We start from the raw sequence: 20,050 nt of genomic DNA on the forward strand, positions 1-20,050 counted from the left end.
ACGTGGGGGCGCCGGAAGCAGCGCCGCTCTCGCGAGACAAGGCGGAGCAGAGCCGGGAGGTCTTGTGCAGTGTGGAGGTCGTTGGAGTCACTTGTCTGGTGACAGCTCCTTTGCCCGCCTGTCCGCGCCCCGCCCGTCCCAGCCATGCTTTCCGCCCTCGCCCGGCCTGCCGGCGCCGCTCTCCGCCGCAGCTTCAGCACCTCGGCCCAGGTAGGCCCCGCGAGGGGCAGCCTGCAGGTGGAGGCTCCCCGGCCTAGGCCACGTGTGTTCCTGGCTCGCGAGCAGCCTTGTCCCCGGGTCAGTCGGCTTGGACCTCAGGGCCGCCTGGTGCAGACCCGCAGTTGTGTCGGCTGGGTCGGCCCTGATACTGGGCGGGAGGTGCGCGGGAGAAAGTCCCGGAATCAGGGAGGTGGGAAATAGTCCAGCTCCAGTACCGGGGCGCTTCTCCGAGCCTGCCAGTTCACCCCCAGAGTCTGCTCTTGACCTGTGCTCCTTCAAGCTTGAGAAGCCAGGGCTGTAAGTAACTTACCTTCCGTAGTATTTTGAGAGACTAACCTTGTTGTTGCAGCTTCCGTACAAGCATTGTGTAATTTTTAACTTGATAGTGCAGACGGAGCTACCCAGGGTAGAACACTGGTCCAAGGTTACACAGTCTTTTGGCCAGAGGATTAAAATTCCCCTCTCCTGACCACTGTGATTTTTTCTTTTCGAATCACCAAGCCTTCCCTCTAAGAACCCGAAGACTCTGCTTCCTCTTAAGGATCTTTTGAAGGCTGCTGCCTGCCGTGGGCCGCCTGGGACTTGGCCTGGGACTGCTTAAACCTAAGCTATTTTTAGCCGTCTCGGGCAGCGATTCCTAAACTCTAGTGTGTATCAGAATCACCAGAATACTGATAAAGATCAGAGACAGAGGGTCAGTGAAGGAGGTAGGACCTCCTGGGCCTCTGTTTTTACCAAGTGCCCCAGGTGATTCTAATACACCCCAAGTAAGAGAACCCTGGAATGCCCACATCGCCTCTTAAGTACCTTGCCCTAAAAGGGAGGTGATTGTTAAATGAGGTTCTGCATTTCTTAGCCTCCACCTTTCAGACCCGTCTCCTGTGTGTTCAGTTCATTTGGAAAATAAATACACACATAAGTACCTTTGAGTATCTACTTGTCCAGAACTGTGTTGGGTGCTGCAGGTGATACTGGGATGAGTGAGAAGCAGCACTTACGCCAAAAGTGAGTAAGCTTAGGACCCTAGGACCTGAGGGGGTGTTGAAGAGTGACACTGAGGAGTGGGGGAAGGGACCTAACTGAAGATAAGACCCATATTTGCTGCTATGATTTCATGAGGGGTATTGAGAGAAGAAGGAACATGGAGAAAACCAAGGCTTTGGATTTTGCAGTTGAGTTGCTAAGGTAGGAAAAACTGCTCGGAAAGAGTGATGGGAGTTGGGGGTGGTATTGATATCGGGAGCTCAGGTTTGGATATGCTGAGTTTAAAATTCCTACTGGACATACAGACAGAGTCGTTGAGAAGGCAGGTGTAGAAGTCAGAAAGATGAGCTTGAGCCAGATGGTGCATTAGCCTAGAGACTTTAGATCCCGTGTCATTAACCGGAAAAATGGAGTGAGCATTCAACCTGCGTGTATTTATGTCTCTGTATGTACTAATGTTCTAATATATAAACACAAGAAATAAATTTAAAAACAAGCTGTTAAATAAAGTTTGTTATACAGACTTTAAAAAGCAAACTTGTGAAGGAAGTGTTACTATATATCCATTTTCAATGCCCATTGCTAAACAGTGTGCCAAACACTGGGAAGGGATGTGAAATCTGGCAACAGCTTGTCAGGAAGAGATCAAGCGCTGTCCTGCAATACCAGAGATTCATCTCACTGTAAAGATTCCACCATTTACAAGTTATGTTTTTATAAATATTAGCCGAGCTGATGAAACCTTATACAAAAAGTAACATGGCCTCATTCCACTGAGAGTGTGTTGCATTCATCTTGTTTGTCACACGGGACTGATTGATCCAAGGACCCTAGTTGAGGACACCAGGTCTGTCTGTTTCTTGGTAGATATGAATTTTTTAACTGTTAGATAAAAATGAAGACATAATCTTTGACATTTCATCCCGCACACCAAGGGGACTGTGTTGTGCTCCCCGTGTCGGAACCCTGGTCAGTCGTGGGAGCCAGGCTGAGAAATCTGGGCATGAGGAACTTGAAAGGATTTTTGAGCAAGGCAATGATGAAACCTTTGAATTTGGGGGAGGATGGTCGAGAGGTAGAGCTGAGGACCTAAGTTAGACAGTGGAATCACAATGGAAATCAGGGGCAGGTTAGGAAGATGTTTGAGATACCAGCTCCTTCTTGTCTTAACTGGGTGTCTCCAGTAAGGAAAGAGGCAGAAGATAGGAATAAAGGTTTGAATGTGGATGAACACAGGTGCCATTTGGGGACAGGGATGGGAGAGGTAGCGAGGATAAATTTATTTACACATCTGGGTTAGTGGGACCAGTGGAATGCCTAACAGAACTGGAGATGTGGAGTTGGAATCTGGGAGTCCCTGGGATTCAGGACAAGGTGTGAGGGTGATCATTGAAGCTCCAGAGGTGGGTGAGATTCCAGACTTGAGGTTCTGGGTGGTTGGTCCAGCTACTTTTCTGTGAAGTCAGGGGTACAACTTTAAAAAAAAACACGTGAATTTGAATCTAACTTGTAGTATATCCCCTTTCGAGTTTTAATTTCTTCAAGCAGATCACACTGTGTGTGAGGTGGTTTTTTGAGGGCTTTTTTTTGGTTTGGTTTGTTGGGTTTGCTTTTGTTGACAGAAGTCCGGTATTGTGGCTTCGGTTGCTAAGGAACACGACGTGCAGCCTTAGTGTAGACGCTGCCCTCCAGGACTGTGTACCGGCCTTCGAACTCCTGCGGAGGCTCTTTTCTCAGTTTGTCTTCTTCCTGGCCTGCTTGCCAGGATAGGCTCCCCTTCTCGTTTGTGAGTTTAGGCTGGAAGCAGCCTCCCTGAGGATGGCTGGGGTTTGGGTTAGGCCCTGCGTGAGACCTAGAGGGGAGAGTGCCTCTTGTGTAAGGGGAGTGAGCTTTAGGGCAGGACTTCGCTTCAGGACAGCTCTTTGCCCTCAGCTCCTGGGCATCTCACTGCCTGGCTACTCGGGAGCTGGCCAAGGTCTGTTTCACTCCTACAGCCCCCAGGTCCAAGCACTGGCCCATTGGTAGGATTTCAGAAATATTTGTTTATAGTTTTTAAAACTGCACGTTGCAGGCGAGGCTTCTGTTAGCAGTCCAGCAGCCGCGTGAGTAGTCTGCTTGTCTCTCGAGGGCACGGGAGAAGTGTGCCCTGACGCTCACAGCACCTGAAGGCACAGGTTGTCCCCCGTTTTCCTGAGGCATGCCTCTGAACGTCCGGAAAGAAACAGGGCTTTGGGGTGGTAGGAATAACTTCGCCTCTTCGTTTGGGACCACTGCAGTAAAAGAGGCCAGGGGCCGTAGACTGCAGTTTTTACGTGTGAATCCTTTTAATGCTGATTCCGTCTTCAGAGTCCTCTCTCTGTGCCTTTTTCTAGAACAATGCTAAAGTAGCCGTGCTGGGGGCCTCCGGAGGAATTGGGCAGCCGCTTTCGCTTCTTCTGAAGAACAGCCCGTTGGTGAGCCGCCTGACCCTCTACGATATCGCTCACACGCCCGGAGTGGCCGCCGACCTGAGCCACATCGAGACCAGAGCGACCGTGAAAGGTACTGGGCCCGCTGACCCCACAGACCTTTCATCTCTTCTCTCCAGGAGACCAGGATCCAGGTTTAGAGTGAGATTCTTGGGTGGAACTAGGTGTTCAGAGACTTGGGATTTCCGTGTCCATTTTAGAATTAACTTTTATTAATTATTGCAGCTTTTTGCACTTGTCTCTAAAAATGTAACTAGTGTCTTTCAGAAAAACAACAGTGGCCTGATCTTCCCATTTAAAATTTTTTATGATTTAAAATAATAGGAGGGTAGGGGTAGGGGGAGCCTCCAGGGATGTGGGGGCAGTAAGCGGTGCTGCCCCTGGTGTGCTGCCGGTGCCTTCCAGGCTGGGCCATCCCTCCACCCCAGGGTTTCCTCCGCCAGCTTCTTCAAAGCACGGCCGCCTTAGGGAAATCTGAAATGAATATAGGTATATTATCCAAGAAGTCATTCATAATCACATACAGTTATGTATAGCCTGCTCATTATAGCAGCGTTTATCCACGTCACCAAATTCTTGGTAAAATCATTTTTAAAGAGGTATTGTAAGTTACAGTTTATTTATTGTTATACCCATGCTGTTGGCCATTGAGCTGTTTTGTGTTGCGCTGTACTATAAATATTTATGTAAGCATAAGCATCTTGTTATCTTTACATTTTGTTTAGGATCGTAAAAGTAGAATGAGTAAGTACGGCTGCTTTACAGCTTTTACCGTAGAATGTCAGATTGCTGTACAGGAACCTCGTACTGCTTCCTGTCTCCACTGATGGTATGAGGCTGCCGATGGTGTTTGCACGTGTCTTCAGTGGGTGTAGACAGTACAGAAGGTTGACTTGTCAGGTCACATGCTTGTGTGCCTTCCAAGGTCCCTGTGCATTAGTTGGCTTACTTTCTCTTGGGCTGTATATTTTAGAGTTTCCAGAAGCTCACACAATAGGGAAAAGTCAAATCAAAGCAGATTTTGGTCTTTGGAGCCAATTCCCCTGAGATGTTTGAAAGCGAACCTTCTTCTCCTCAGGTGATAGGAATAAACAAAGCCGGTGCTAATGTGTAGAGTCCCTGTGTGTTGTGGATTCTCTCTCCTGGCCTCCAGTGCACCTTCTGGTCTCACCCCAAAGTCGAGCTTTTGTTAGGATGACCGTGATGTGGAATAAGCAGCTCTTAGCAGGAGCTGAGCAGGACTCCGAGGTGCTGGCAAGTCGTGTCAGATAAGGCCAAGTGGCTGAGTTGGATGGTTATGCCGTTCTGTAGGGGGGCTGGGCCATAGAGGCTCTGGAAAGTGGAGTGAAAGGGACTGTCCTGCCAGCCGGAGTCGTCCAGACCATGGCGGTAGTTCTCAAGGAGAGGAACCCCTTCACAGATAGCCCTTCCATCCTGTCTTGAGGCCTGTGGTCAGATTTGGACCTGGGTGGGGCTGTCCTCCTGGGCTCTGTCTGTGTAGATGTGCTGGCCTTTGCGGGTCGGAAACTGTGAAATTGCTCACTTGCGTGTTTTTTTTTTCCAGGCTATCTCGGACCTGAGCAGCTGCCAGACTGCCTGAAGGGCTGCGATGTGGTGGTCATTCCGGCGGGAGTCCCAAGAAAACCAGGTGTGTGTTGAAAGCCTTGCCTAGTGTCTCCCTGAAAGTCAGCTAAGGATGTGGTTTTCCATGAAAAGCGGAGCTGGTTTTTTCTCTGCTGCAGAAAAGATTCCAGGCTCCCAGATGCCTGTGGGGTGCAGACAGAGCCCTGCACGGGTCACTGGGTCCCCTTGCCCAGTCTCTTGGGTTTTCTGCACGGAACGCCCTTTCTCCACGCATCTCTGCCTTGGAAGGCTTACTGATCCTCCTCGGGTATAACCCCCTATCTCCCGTCCCTACACTCGATCCACACCGACCTCTGTCTTGGCACTTGTCACACTGGGCCGTTTTCCCTACAAGACGGATTTACTTGACAGGGACCCTGTGTCACTCACATTTGAACTTCTTTAACAACAAGCACACAGCACTTGGCACGTGTTTGGAAATTCGTCCTGTGCTCTGTGAACAATATTGAATTGGATCATTCTCAGGTATGACCCGAGATGACTTGTTCAATACCAACGCCACGATCGTGGCCACCCTGACCGCTGCCTGTGCCCAGCACTGCCCGGAAGCCATGATCTGCATCATCTCAAATCCGGTAAGTGCCCGCCGCTGGCAGGTGGGCGGCCGCAAGTGCCGCCTGAAAGCTCAGTGTGCGGCTGTGCTTAGCGTGGAGAATGAGCAGGTTGATGTGCTGAAGTGGATAAAGGGGGTGCATGCTAAGAGGCCTTAAATTTATTTCCTAAGGATTCTTTCTGGCCTACACCATGTGAATGGTAACCTGAATTTCCCATCAAGCATGTGCCTTTGGGCAGGTCACTTCCCCTCTCGGTGTCTTAGTCCTTCCACCCGGAAGGCAGGTCCGCTCCTCAGGCTGCCCATAGCCGAGATTGCAACAGCCTGTCAGCTCCTTTCACTGTGCTCCACTCAGGCTCTGCAGTTCCCGCCACTCCGGCCTCTCCCTCCTCACACTCACACCTGATCACGTACATGGCCGCCCCCACTCGCCCCTCCCCAGGCCCTGCTCGCTGGGTTTTGCAGGAAGATTGTTCCTCAGTTCAGAAACTCCGGGTCGGGAGCTGTGTCCCCCTGAGAAGTCAGCTAGGGCGCGCATGCCCACCCCAGCAGGGCCCCTGGTTGCATTTGACAGCAGCCTCCTCCGTCCCTCCCTCCTGATTGAATCTGGACTCTGGTCTCCGAGTACGAGAAGGACCCGGGTGAAGGGTGGGGACAGTGCTGTTGACTGAGGGACGTGGCCACAGGTGAACACCCCGAGCTTGAGGCCAGGGCCTTTTAGAAGGGGGTCCTGCCCTTTCCAAGCAGCTCCCCTTTCCTCAGGGGCCACTGGTCAGAAGTTGTTGGGGAGCTGATTAACCGGTACCTGATATAAATCTTGCTGGTTTTGTCTTATTTCTTTCCATGTACCAGGTAATATGTTAAGCATTTGCCGTACATTAAGATACTTAACCTTCATAGTAACCTCATGAGGTCGTTGTCTTCCATCTTTACAGACAAAGAAACTGAGTCCCAGGGAGTTGATGTAATTTGCCCAGAGTTAAGATGCAGAGTGCCAGAGCTGGAACTTGGCCCTGGGCCATCTGAGCTTGAAGCCCTGTACTAGGCTGGTTTTTTTTTTTAAGAATGGTCTTTAGGGCCTAAGGCCCAGCTGGAGCAGAACCTGGCCTGCGGAGCCTTCGTTACATTTTTAAGTTGACTGTTGAAGGGTCACATGCATATGTGAACTTTGGGGTCGGAGGTCACCAAGGGGAAGAGTGCCCGCAGCAGTGAAGGGCTTCTTCTTTCACATGGCAGGGTGGGGGGCGAGGGCACGAAGCAGTCTTTTAGAGTAGGGGGCCTTCCATGGTGAGGCTCAGTTACCAGACAGGGCAACTTAATGTGACACCTTCGGGCTTGCTAATAGTCGGATGAGATTTTTCTTTTTGTCGCATGGCTCTGCTCTCAGAATGCAGGTGAATTCTGCCTTTCTCTTGGATTTACTAGGTTAACTCCACCATCCCAATCACAGCAGAAGTTTTCAAGAAACATGGAGTGTACAACCCCAATAAAATCTTCGGGGTGACAACCCTGGACATTGTCCGAGCCAACGCTTTCGTTGCAGAGCTGAAGGTAAGAGCTGCATCGGGCGTCTTTCATGTGGCCTTTCTGATCCTCCGTGTCCATCCTTGGCTCACTGATGGGCGTGGAAGACACCAGGGCCCCGATAGGCCACGTGTAACCGGAGGGTAGTGTTAAATGTCTTCAAAGCTCACCGCCTTCATGGGCGGCAGCTCTCACGTTTTCGTGGGGAATGCAGATGGGCACCTGCGGGCTGAGACTGGCCAGCGCCTGCGTTGACCAGCTCGGTCTCCTCCCCGCGGCATCCAGGGTGCAGGCTTTCCCGGGGTCTCTGGCTGACTGGAGCGGGTTGTGCTCCTGGTACTCTCCGCCTCTGATAACTGGCCTTTGCAAAATTGACCTGCTCATCATTAGGCAAATGATAAGATCAGCAAACAGTATGGGCTTGGGCAAGCTCCTGAGATAGTGTCAGCGTTGTTACCCCGGTCTGTGTCCTGATTCGCTTCTCCTAGGGAACACTGGTGACTTAGACTCCCCTCTGCTCTCGCCAGCTGCCGGCTTCTTCCTGAGCTGCCTTTGTCCTGGGCTGGGTGTGGCACCGGCACCAGGTCCGGAGTCCTCAGTGTGTTTCACAACTCACTGTCTAAAGTCCCTGGTTGTGGACCCTGCAGAACCACTCCTCCCTCCCCAGTAAACATCCCTCCTGAGCTTAAGGCCGTTTTTTGTGACTCCGCAGAGGAGGTTTCCCATCCTACCTCCCGCCAATTAGGAATAATTGCCGTGCACGTGGCTTGGAGAGACGGGCAGGCACAGGATTTGACCTCCACCTTCCGCCCCTGCACTCAGCACCTCTCTCCACTGCCATTCTTGCTGTGGCGTGTTCCTCAGCCTCTCTTCTCCATGGGGCAGATCCTGAGACGTGGCCCCAGGGCCTGGGAGCTCTGTGGAGTGAAGTGGAAAGAGACGCTTTAATTCCAGAGACAGTGAGTTTGAGCAAACTCTGGGAGATAGTGAAGGACAGGGGAGCCTGGCAGTCTGCAGTCCATGGGGTCGCAAAGAGCTGGACATGATTGAACCATAACAATTCCGGAGACAGTTGGATTGAATAACCAGTTCAGCACATGTGTGTTTGGAGTGGGATTGTTGGTGCCATGTCCCAGGTGCCCAGCCTGGCACCCTATGCAAGCTCCTTGCTCCGTTAGCCCTCTGCTGCTGAGCCTGCCCACCCTTGTGACTGGGCTCCCCTTGCTGGGTGAAGCGGGTTCCTGACTCAGGGCATCTCTCTTTAGCAGCTGCAGCATTTGGGGACTGCTAACCCCTCTCCCCAGTCCAGTACTCTTGCCTGGAAAATCCCATGGATGGAGGAGCCTGGTGGGCTGCAGTCCATGGGGTCGCTGAGGGTCAGACACAACTGAGCGACCTCACTTTCACTTTTCACTTTCATGCATTGGAGAAGGAAATGGCAACCCACTCCAGTGTTCTTGCCTGGAGAGCCCCAGGGACGGGGGAGCCTGGTGGGCTGCCGTCTATGGGGTTGCACAGAGTCGGACACGACTGAAGCGACGCAGCAGCAGCAGCAACCCCTCTCCCATAACTCCCACCAGTGTCTTTTTCTGTGATAAGAAATATCTGATTCGCAGATTCTCGGCGGGAGGTGGGAGGCGGGCAATCATGCCTCAGGTTTAACAAGTGAATCAGCCGTGGCAACAAGCCCCGCTTAACCAACTGTGGCGTTGTGACCCCTTTCCACATGGTTCCCTCCTTTTGGTTCCAATCACTGAGCTGACAGACTTCTCAGCCCTGGCTTTTCTAGAATCTCGCTCTCGTGTGAGGGAAAGAGAATCTGCTTTGTTCACGGTGAACACTGTGGGCACATGAGTCTGGGCTGACGCGGGCGTGACGGCAGGTGTGGGAAGGAGGGCTGCCGTCCTCTGGTCCCAGGAAGCTGTCAGGCTGAGGGGGACCAGCTGGGACTCTCCAGGGAGGCAGTTTCCAGCCCGTTGTGAAGGGAGAACCTTACATGTCCTCACCAGACGGCGAGGTACTCCTCGCTGCACGTGTTCAAGCTGATGTCAGAGCATGCGGGCGCGGGGGCTGGTGGGAGAGGTGAGCGTGGCCGGAGCCGCCCGCGGCCTCTTTCCCGGCTCCTTTGTTTTGTTCTTGAGTTTTGTGGATTTTCCCAGTGTTGGTGCTTTAGGTGCGTATGACGTGTTTGACACTCAAAGCGCTTGTTTAAAAATTAATCAGACTTCACGCTTTTCCTGACCAGGATTTGGACCCAGCCCGAGTCAACGTCCCCGTCATCGGTGGCCACGCTGGGAAAACCATCATCCCCTTGATCTCCCAGGTGCGTGTCATGGGTGTGTGTCTCCTCGCCCGGAGGCCCCCAGCCCACAAGCGCCCTTCAGTGGCTGACGGTGGGGCCCTGGGGCAGGCAGACCTCACCCTCCGTGGTTACTGTGAAAGGATTCCCACTGTGGGTGCAGCCCCACCCCACTTGTCTGGGGCCTGGGGGCTGTGGGAGCGAGTGCAGCCAGAAGGTGTTAGAACAGCCAGCTCCCACACACTGAAAACTGCCGGTGGAAGCACCCCCTGCCTTCCCGCTTAGGTCAGAGCAGGCAAGGTCTCTGTATAAAAATGAGGAGACGAAGTAAACACCCCTGAGAATGAGATAAATCACCTTGTGACCTGGGAAGGAGATACTGAGGAAACACTTTAACTCTGAATTGATGGACATCCCTCAGAGCGAGCGTTCAGTGCCGTGGGCCCTGCCAGGACCCTGAACAGCAGAGGGAGGTAGGGGGACAGTTGGTGACCAGTGAATACAGTCTGTGGTCTAGTTCATCACGCGTGATACTGATTCCCTGCTCTTCATAACTGCATCCTGGTTACGTAAGATGTTAACGTCAGGGTAAGGCAGGTGAGGAAAATCTTCCTGCTATTTTTACAGCATTTTAGTAAGTCTAAAATTAGTCCAAAATAGAACAAGTTTTTAAAAAATGAGTAGGGATCTCACTGCACCTCCCAACAAAGTCAGCTTTTTCTTTAAAGAAAGGGTCCTGATTTCCCACATGACTGCAATGCCCGGTCCCTATGGGCTGGGGCCTAGGAGGGCGCGGGACCTTGGAGCCTGGCCCTGCTCACGTGGTCCCTGTGGCTTCTGCTTGCAGTGCACCCCCAAGGTGGAATTTCCCCAGGACCAGCTGACCACCCTCACCGGTCGGATCCAGGAAGCTGGCACAGAGGTGGTCAAGGCGAAGGCCGGAGCGGGTAGGTCTCGGGTGGCCCCGGGCCCTGGTTAGAGTCTGAGCTTAAGACACGACCGCCCGGCAAGGAGCAGGGCCTATTCTCAGTTTCACCTCCATCCGCTTGACATGCCACCCCCCAGTCAGAGGGCAGCTCAGCCTGCTGGGCGGTGTGGAGTGGTGTCTGAGGTCAGCAGAGCTAATTCCATGCCATTCATGCATTTGTCGGGTCAGGGAATGCTGACATACGTTCCCGATGACTAGAAGGCTGGAGGTTACACAGGTGGATTTTCAGCTGGGGGGAGAGTGCGCCTGGATCTCCAGGTCGCAGCATTGGCATGGCTGACCCACCTGTGTCCTCCTAGGCTCTGCCACCCTGTCCATGGCATATGCTGGAGCCCGCTTTGTCTTCTCCCTCGTGGACGCGATGAACGGGAAGGAAGGAGTCGTCGAATGTTCCTTCGTTAAGTCCCAAGAAACGGACTGTCCGTATTTCTCCACACCGTTGCTGCTGGGGGTACGTACCTGGGGGGCGGGGCTTGGCTGAAGGAGGAGCGCGTTCTGTAGTGGAGAGTCAGCTGCTGCACCCGGAGCCTTCGCTCCGTGATTTGGATATCCATGAGCAGGGACTGTCCCGCCACCTTTGGAGGGTAGAAGCGCCACCGAATCAGGAGCAGGGAGACACCTCCGTCTGTGGGGCTGGCGGGCTGTCATGGCTCCAGCAGCTGGTTAGCAGTGACCACCAGGGCAGCCATCCTAACAGGACCCTCGTGTCCCGAGGCGGCTTGCAGACAGCTCCCAGTAGCGGCTTCCGCACAGCAGCCTGCGCTTGTCCTGAGCCCAGGGCCTGCCGAGGCCTGTACCACTGTTAGACCTTCAGTTCCGACGTTCCTGGGCCGCTGGGACAGGGCCCTTCTAGTCAGGTTGCCGGCTTCAGCCAGGCTGGTTTGGGCAGCTGTCCGGTCTGCTTGACTCCTGCCGGGTGTTCAGGGAGCAGCTTGCCATGTCTCAGCCGTGGGCACCTGTTGGGATCCTTCCTCTCATGCCCAGAAAGAAGCCCTTCCCATAGCCCCCTGGTGTCCACAATCCCCGGGACTCATTCTGAAGAGGTCAGTCCCGGAGCCCATTGAGCAGGTGTGTGTGGCATGGTGAGGCCCCGGGCTGATGGTTCTGACCAGGGAGCATCTGAGGAGGCCTGGATGCCAGGCTGCTGTCTTCCTAATAACCAGTGTTTACCTACGTATTTACATTGGGTTCTGGTGGACATTTAAATGTTTCTTCAGTCCTTAACCAACTTGGGAAAGAAACTAGTCCCAAGAAATAAGCTCTGAGTTGGGGAGAACAACTCGTGTTACTAATTATTGAATTCTCTGTGTACCAACTGACCCAGGTTTGTCCTGGCAGCCTTCTGTGAGGCAGATGAGGAGACAGACCTGGCGTGTGAGCAATCGGGCTGCACGCACAGCAAGTTCCAGGGCCTGGCCCCCAGCCCGGGGCTGGCTGACAGCAGCCTGAGTTCCTGGCACGGCTCACACCCGTCCCTTCCTGTCCCGTCCCATCCCCGACGCGTGTGACTCCCTCCGCAGGCTGCCCAAAGCCGCCGGCCGCTGGTGTAGACAGGCTAGGCAGGGCTGATGAAGTTACAAGCAGGCTCTTCTGTAACAAACTCATTCAGGGAAGCTTCCTTGTAAAATATTACCATCTCCCCTCTCTCCTTCAGAAAAAGGGCATCGAGAAGAATCTAGGCATCGGCAAGGTCTCCCCTTTCGAAGAGAAGATGATTGCTGAGGCCATCCCTGAGCTGAAAGCCTCCATCAAGAAAGGAGAGGAGTTTGTCAAGAACATGAAATGAGAAGGCGCTTAGCGAGCAGTCAGTCTCCTTAACTTATTAAGGCATCACGTCACTGTAAAGCTGTTTCAGATACTTTTGTCGTTTCAATTTGCTTCGTTGAGGAGGATTGTATTAACGAACCACCCCTTGCCAATCTCGGTCAGTCTGTCGGTGCATCAATAAAAGCAGGCTTTGATTTTCTTTTTCAAGGTCTCCTCCAGTTAAATACTGTGATTTCTTCCCCATTAGAGCCTACTGCAGAGTGTCTGGCGTCTCTCCCATCACAAGTCAGAACTACATGTTATTTAAAATTTAGACTGAGGCATCCTGGTCTCCTCAGTAGCTACAGGTCTAAAATCTCGATCAGTAACTGCTTCTCACGCCTGCGCTGTGAGCTGCCACGCCCCCGGGCGTGTGAGCTGGGCAAGGCCCGCTCAGGCCCGATTCCTTCGTGTCCTCTCCCCCACTCGCTGCTGTTCAGTGGCCGCCACCAGGCTGCTGTCTCCTGTCCCGTGGTTTTTCTGGCCCGGCAACCAGCCACCACTGGCTGGATTTCGTCCTCTTCTCGTTGAGCCCTGATATTTAGTGGCAGTGACAATCGTGAGGAAGGCTGGGCAGGGGCGGGAACAGCCAAGCCGGAACACCAGCTGCCGCCACAGGGCCGCGGACACCAGGGGGGTTCCTGTCCTCGTCAGGAGCCGGAAGGGGCCTTGTCTCATAAGCTGGGCTTAACATAAGTGTGGGGGATTAAAGGGAGGCCCGACTCCCTTCAGGCACAGGCTGCTCCCCAGAAGCCTTGGCCTCTGAAATGGAAACTGAGCTTTGGCCTCTGAAATGGAAACTGAGCTCCGTACCTAGGAAAGAACCTCCTGACGACAGGTGATGACCTTCAGTGAAAGGCAGGTGGGGGGTGGAGCTTCGCCCAGTGGACAGACACTCTATCTGCAGCTTTCTTGTCCCCCTAATTAAATGTCAAGTATGACATCGCTGTTTTCTTACACAAGTGACAATGTTCATTGTTGAAAACCTAAAATGTAAGCCAAATAATAAAGCAGGAAATTATCACTGATGATAGCATTTATGCCGTTAATTTTGCATATTTCAAAAGCAGAGATAATGCTTGTGCCACGTGCAACCTGTCCTGCTGGTTATTACTCTGTAACAAGCACACTGTAGTTGTGCAGAATTTCTCACGACTCTGTAGTTAAGTTTCCACCAGAAAATTCTGCTCTGCTAGGTTTAGGGGCCTGGCCAGCCCGGCACGTTCAAGATGATGTCTCGGGCTCACGGCTGCTACTGGGGGGGATGAAGGGACAGCTGGGCCCCATGAGGCCCCCACAGTGGGGTGCGCGGGTTTCTTCTTGATGGCTCAGGGTTCCCAAAAGTGCAAGAGCAGAAGCTGCCTGGCATTAAGGCTTAGGCTCGGAACCAGCACAGCATCACTTCTGCTACATCCCTGTGGCTTAAGCAAGTCACAAGGCAAGCCCTGGTCCATGGTGGGAAGAGCCTCAAGGCCCTGAGTACCCAAGGCCTGGTCCTGTGGGAGCCAACTTTGGAGATCAGCCACTACATGTGATTCTTTTCTCTAAGTATATATGCATTTTCCCATATCGCCTGCTTAATTGCTGGGTAATCCTTAAGGTGAATGTACTATAAGATATATTCCACTCTTGTTGGGTAATTAGGTGGTTTGGGTTTTCACTCCTAGGAAGAGCATGGCTGTGAACCTCATGGTGCTGCTGGACTAATTCCTCCCGGTGATTCTATATGTGAAGCACTCTGCCAGCTCTCTTTGGGGTGTGTTTGCTATTCCCTGGGATCCTCGCCGTGACCCTGACAGGAAGGACCTAGTGCAGATGACTCAGCAAGTTGTCTTAGTTTAGGATGGTCAGGTCAGTGCCCATCTCCATACACCAGGGGTTACCACATAAGGTCGTCAAGAACTTTGCTTAAAATGCAGGTTCCTCCCTGCTGCGCTGTTGGTGGGAGTGTAAACTGATGCAGCCACTGTGGAAAGCAGTATGGAGGTTTCTCAGAAAACTAAGCACGTGATCCAGGCTCAGCTGGTAGAGAATTCGCCGGCAGTGCAGGAGACCTGGGTTTGATCCCTGGGTTGGGAAGACCCTTTGGAGAAGGGATGGGTACCCACTCCAGTATTCTGGCCTGGAGAATTCCAAGGACTGTATAGTCCATGGGGTCGCAAAGAGTCGGACACAACTGAGGAACTTTCACTTTCCAACAATCCCAGTCCTGGGCATATATTCAGACAAAACTATAATTCAAAAAGATACATGCACCCTTGTGTTTGTAACCACATTATTCACAATAGCCAAGACAGGGAAGCAACCTGAACATCCACCAGCAGAGGAGTGGATAAAGAAGATGTGGCATGTGTATGCAGAGGACTAGTACTCAGCCATAAAAAAAATGAAATCATGCCATTTGAGCAACATAGATGCAACTAGAGATTATCCTACTAAAAAAGACACATACCATATGACATCACTTATTTGCAGAATCTGAAATACGATAGAAACGAACTTATCTACATCAGAAAGAGACTCGGACATAGAAAACAGACCGTGGTTGTTGCCAAGGGGGAGGGGTGGAGTAGGAGATTGGGATATAAACTATTATATAGTTTACATTAGAAGATGCAAACTATTATATATAAGACGGATAAACAAGAAGCTCCTACTGTAGAGCACAGAGAACTATATTCAACATCCTGCGATAAACCATAATGGAAAAGAATATTAAAAGGATGTGTGCGTATGAATAACTGAATCACTGTGCTGTACAGCAGTGATCAACACAATATTGTAAATCAACTGTATTTCAATTAAAAAAAAATTTTAAGGGAATTTCCTGGCAGTCCAGTGGTGAGGACTCCATGCTAAGGAGTGCTGGGAACTAAGATCCCAGGCACACTGTGGCCAAGTTTTGATTTCTCTATTTTTGGCTGCGCTGGGTCTTCACTGCTGCATGCAGGCTTTCTCTAGCTGGGCGAGCGGGGGCTACTCTCTTGTCACGGACAAAGGCTCTAGAGCATGCAGGCTCAGTAGTTGTGGTGCATGGGCTTAGTTGCTCCTCGGCACATGGACTCTTCCCAGACCAGGGATTGAACCCGTGTCCCCTGCATTGGCAGGCAGATTCTTGAGGAAGTCTGTCAAGTTTAAAAAAAAAAAAAATTAATGCAGGTTTTCTGTGCCCACCCGTCAGAAGTTCTGAGAGCAAGGACCAAGCACCTATAATATTCCAGATTCTCCCAGATTATTCCGAGGGGATGAGGTGGTCAGTGACCATGTTTCGGACACTGGCTGCCCCAGAGTTCTTTTCTCTAAGGGTTTTCACAATAAGGCTCCTGCCTTTTAGGGCTTACAGATAAGTCAGGGACGAGAGAATCAGTGAGAAAAATGCAGATCAAGTACCAAATGACTCCAAAGAGGACAAGGTTACTTCTGCACGTCTTGGTAGAGGCCAGGACCGGAGGAGACTGCCCATCAAGATAGCCAGGAGGGAGGAGGAGACGCCATCAGACCTGGCCCTGCAGGTGGGGTAGGATTCCAGCTGGCCGGAAGGGCAGGCTGGAGCCTCCCGGGCTGAAGAGAATGGGCTTAAGATGGGTTTGAGGTATGGCCAGTGCTCACACGACGAGGGGAGTGAGGCCATTCAGGGTAGAGTCGGGAAGTCTTGAATGCCAGGTTGCAGAGCTGGACCTCGTCCTGTGGGTGTGGGAACTGGGAGGATGTCAAAGGCACTGAGCAGGCTGGTGACAGGGTCCCGGGAGGAGGCTTGTCAAGATAGAGATTGTGACCCAGGAGCCTGGAGAGGGATCCAGGTGATGTCTTTGCAGCCGGCCACACCTAAGGAAAAAAGATGCCACAAGGACCACTCCTGTGACACTTGGCAGCAGAATGGGCAAGGACCAGAGCATGTGGCAGGGAGGCAGAGGGTGACGGGGACTTGGAGGAAACAGCAGCAGCCTCATTTCCACCCTCCAGCAGTCCATCAGCCCATTGGCGGCGTAGGTTCAACTAACCACGCTCCCCACTTTCAAGTTCCAATTATCCGCCTCGCAGTCTGTGAATTGGCTGCCAGCCCCTGCCTTCTGGTCGCCTCCTGACACACGACTCCCATCCAGCTCAGCAAGGAAAAAAACCCGGGGACTGAGTGGATGGTGTTAATGACCATGATGAGCTGGCTGAGTCTTTGCTGGGGGAAGCCAACAACCAGTCTGTAGAGAGCAGAGAGGAGGCTCTGGGGCACCCACTCGGGGGTCATTAGATGGCGACAGAATCGGTCCTGCAAAGAAGCTCCTCTTTAAGTCCCGGGTAGACCCAGCCATGTGGGGTAATTAGAAGGAAAGCAGAGTCTTGCCTCCCCACTGCTAAGGCAGAGGGGGTGACCCCTTAGCTCAGAATGAGCCTGACCTCGCAGGAGGGAGGCCAAACCTCCCAGGTAGTTCTCCCAAACTGCCAGCAGAGGGAGCTGGAGGCTGGTGCTGCAGCATCAGTCCTGGGGACAGTGGGTCAGGCGGTGGCTGGAGGGTCAGCTTTCCCCGTGGGTCTCGGCTCTGCTCACCCCGACTGGAGTGGGCAGCCACCTTCGGCCAGGGGTGATGGAGGTGGGAGAGAGTCCAGGGAGATCTGGAAACTGGCCTGGAGACACAGAAGGGTTGAGGTGGGGAGTTTCAAAAGAAAACCCACCTCCACCCCCGTCCTTGGTGGCTCAGATGGTAAAGAATCTGCCTGCAATGAAGGAGACCCAGGTTTTCCCCTGGGTCGGGAAGACCCCCTAGAGAAGGCAATGACTATTCACTCCAGCATTCTTGCCTAGAGAGTCCCATGGACAGAGGAGCCTGGTGGGCTACATACAGTCCATGGGGTTGCACAGAGTCAGACATGACTGAGCGACTTTCACTTTCACTACTTTCCACCTCCCCATAACCATAACTCAAAGCCACAGGCCCCACCAGAGGAGTAGGCGGAGAATAACTTCCCACTTACGCTCACCGAGTAACCATTGGCTCCTCCTGTCTCCAGTGCCCTGAGTGGGCAGTAGGGACAGGCCACTCTGTCCAACACCCCGAGGGGGTGGGGATTAAGTAACCCAAACCCAGGGTGGACTGAGCCACTGGGTGGCCGGAAGGGAAGGCCTAGCCTGTGGACACCTGCAGCGTGCCTCCTTCGTTGGGCCCTGGAGGGAGCTGGGCCAGGCCCTGCCTGCCTCTGAGTTCCCGCAGGGTCCTTTCTCTACGGCTCCGCTTTCTAATCCTCTAGGGCTTGAGATGGCTCTCTTCAATTAACCCACTTTAAGAGGCCACCCACGTCCTCCCACTGCCTGTCATCCCCGGGCCTGCAGGCTCACGGCTTGGGGCAACCTCCCTAAAGCAGCCCGGGTGTAGATGTTTAATTCAATTCCCTCATGAAGCCGAACAGGGTCACCCAGAACCGGGCACCGAAAGGCAGAGCCAGACGGGCTGATCTTCGACCGGTTGCCCCAGCTGACCTGGCTGGGAAACACTTAGACCACGTAATCCACAGCTGCTGCCCCTCTGGTCCGCCCCATGGTAAAGAGGTATCACCTGGCAGCTTGGCATCTCCCAACCCATTAGCCAATGCTTGTATACTTCAGCACGACTGTGGTATGAGGCGCCTTCTGTGGGGCTGGGGAAGGCAGTCCCAGAGGGCAAGCTTCCCACCCCCAGCAGAGCCCACAGGCCTGACACCCTCCCCTCACAGCCCCCCACAGCCCCCCACCACAGCCTGACATCAGCCAGGGGGCAGGGTCCAGAGGCGAGGCTTTGGGGGTGATTCCCAGCAGTTTTACCCCTTCTTCCTTCCCAGGGCCTCCCAGGTGGTGCAAGCAGGAAAGAACCCTCCTGTCAATGCAGGAGAAGAAGTAAAAGATGCGGGTTTGATCCCTGGGTTGGGAAGATGAGGGCATGGCAACCCACTCCAGTATTCTTGCCTGGAGAATCCTACGGACAGAGGAGCCTGGGGGACTACAGTCCATAGGGTCGGACACAGCTGAAGCAACTTAGCATGCACACACTTCCTCTCCAAGGAAGCACTGATCTGACAAAAAAAAGAGAAAAAAAAAAGCCTCTCCACAATCTATTGCTGCTGCTGCTAAGTCGCCCACCAGGCTCTTCATCCATGGGATTCTCTAGGCAAGAAAACTGGAGTGGGTCCACAACCTATTACATGAAAACAAATGGGTATTATATGATTTCATATACCATAAAAAAAACCTACCACCAACAACCACTCCCCCAAATGAATTTGTGTTTGAGTGTAAACGTCCGTTAACTTGGTTCACTGTCTAGAACGGGAAGTCTGGTTCCGTGTCTTGACACCAGACCCTTGGATTTCTTGGATTGCTGACTCTCCATGCTCTGATGTCCCCTATGGGGAGTTGGGGGTTTCCCCGATGTCCACCCCCACCCCAGGAGACAGGATCTTGGGGGCACTCCATAGAGGGTGGGGGGAACACTGACCCCAGATCAGGGCTGATGGAGGGGACTGGCCATTCACAGAGGGGCTGGTGTCCCCTCAGGAGGTCACCCTCTCTGCCACTGCCTGATGGGGAAGGGTCTTGTCTTGAGGCCTGATGGGGAAGCACCGCCCTGCTCCCACCCTCTGTGTCTGTCTGTCTGTCTGTGGGTGGGGGGAGGAGCCATCAGCTCCCACAGAGCCTTCTCCCCACTTTAGAGCCATTTCACATTTTCCCAGCTGGCAACCCGGCCCAGCGGGACAGCTCCTGTAGGAGATCTTGGCAAGTCTCTTTCTCCTTCTCTGGGTCCCCTCCCCTCCTTCCCGAGAGAGCCCAGGGCCAGCCTGGTCCCTCTTAGGAAAGGCCACCCCTTAATCTAAGCACTACCCCCCACCATCACTCTGTGAAGCCCCCTCCTCCCGAAGCCTCCAGCCCAGATGACTACAAACCCCACCTCCGTTGCCTAAAAATAACTCCTCCCAGCCCAGCCCGCTCCCTCCCGGGCTCCTGCTGGTGCTAATGCTCTCCCAGCCAGGCGGAGAGCCCCGTGCCAGGCAGACCACGGGACGGTAATTAGGTTAACTCCACTCCTGACCAGGATGGTGATCGGATGCTTGGGCTGGGGCAGGGGTGACTGGGAGTGCTTCTTTCACGGGCCTGGGTGATTTTGTGTGGTGTGTGTGTGTGTCTGTGTAGATGTCTGGTGTGTGTATACGTGGGGTGTATGTTTTGAGTGGCAGGCACTGCATAAGATGCGAAAGCAGAGACCGAAGTTGGGTGTACCTGGCCCAGACTGGGGGAGGGGGTCGGGGGAGGAAATGTCTGGCTCAGGAAAGGAGGGGTGGGGGAGGGGGGAAGCGATGCGACCCTCAAGCCCCTCCTGCTGCCCATTGATGTTGACCAGGCAGTGCCTGCTTGCATTACCTAGCATCTTGTCCTCACCCAGAACCTTCCACGTCTGCCATCTCACAGCTGTGAGGAGGCCCCCGTTACAATCAGGGGAGCAGGGAGGGGCTGCCCAGGAGCCCCCGCCCTGATGAAAGCCCGGTGCAACTTTAGCCCCCTTTTACCCGGTGGCGCTCGTGATAAAGAACCTGCCTGCCAGTGC

General features: G+C 53.2%; 2 protein-coding genes and 1 long non-coding RNA gene across 4 annotated transcripts in view; 1 reads left to right on the forward strand and 2 right to left on the reverse strand.

Annotated features, from left to right (window-relative positions):
* STYXL1 (serine/threonine/tyrosine interacting like 1) overlaps positions 1-796 on the reverse strand; it is a 31,951-nt gene extending 31,155 nt beyond the window's left edge. For both annotated transcript variants that reach the window (XM_055561338.1, XM_055561335.1), the window contains exon 1: positions 556-796. The gene's annotated coding sequence lies outside the window, so the exon portion shown is untranslated. The remainder of the gene's footprint in view (positions 1-555) is intronic.
* MDH2 (malate dehydrogenase 2) lies at positions 3-12,657 on the forward strand. The gene is made up of 9 exons (XM_055561334.1): positions 3-210; positions 3,576-3,744; positions 5,236-5,319; positions 5,781-5,890; positions 7,294-7,419; positions 9,638-9,715; positions 10,539-10,638; positions 10,979-11,130; positions 12,334-12,657. The coding sequence occupies exons 1-9, from the start codon at positions 145-147 to the stop codon at positions 12,463-12,465; spliced, it is 1,017 nt and encodes a 338-aa protein (XP_055417309.1). The 5' UTR covers positions 3-144; the 3' UTR covers positions 12,466-12,657.
* A 2,011-nt stretch (positions 12,658-14,668) lies between these two features.
* On the reverse strand, positions 14,669-17,943 carry LOC129637308 (uncharacterized). Its single transcript, XR_008707426.1, has 3 exons — positions 17,460-17,943; positions 15,876-16,310; positions 14,669-15,610 (listed from the first exon to the last, which is right to left on the reverse strand). It is a non-coding gene; the product is annotated as an uncharacterized LOC129637308 (long non-coding RNA).
* Positions 17,944-20,050: the final 2,107 nt, after the last annotated feature.

This window comes from Bubalus kerabau, chromosome 23, assembly GCF_029407905.1.
Source record: "Bubalus kerabau isolate K-KA32 ecotype Philippines breed swamp buffalo chromosome 23, PCC_UOA_SB_1v2, whole genome shotgun sequence".
Classification (NCBI taxonomy): Eukaryota; Metazoa; Chordata; class Mammalia; order Artiodactyla; family Bovidae; genus Bubalus; species Bubalus kerabau.

What these genes read in the sequence shown, in the direction of transcription:
- MDH2 (XM_055561334.1), top strand. Translation starts at nt 145, where the DNA reads ATGCTTTCCGCCCTCGCCCGGCCTGCCGGCGCCGCTCTCCGCCGCAGC. An exon ending in GGGAGTCCCAAGAAAACCAG is followed by an intron (nt 5,320 to 5,780) that starts GTGTGTGTTGAA and finishes GATCATTCTCAG; the next exon opens with GTATGACCCGAGATGACTTG. An exon ending in CAAGGCGAAGGCCGGAGCGG is followed by an intron (nt 10,639 to 10,978) that starts GTAGGTCTCGGG and finishes GTGTCCTCCTAG; the next exon opens with GCTCTGCCACCCTGTCCATG.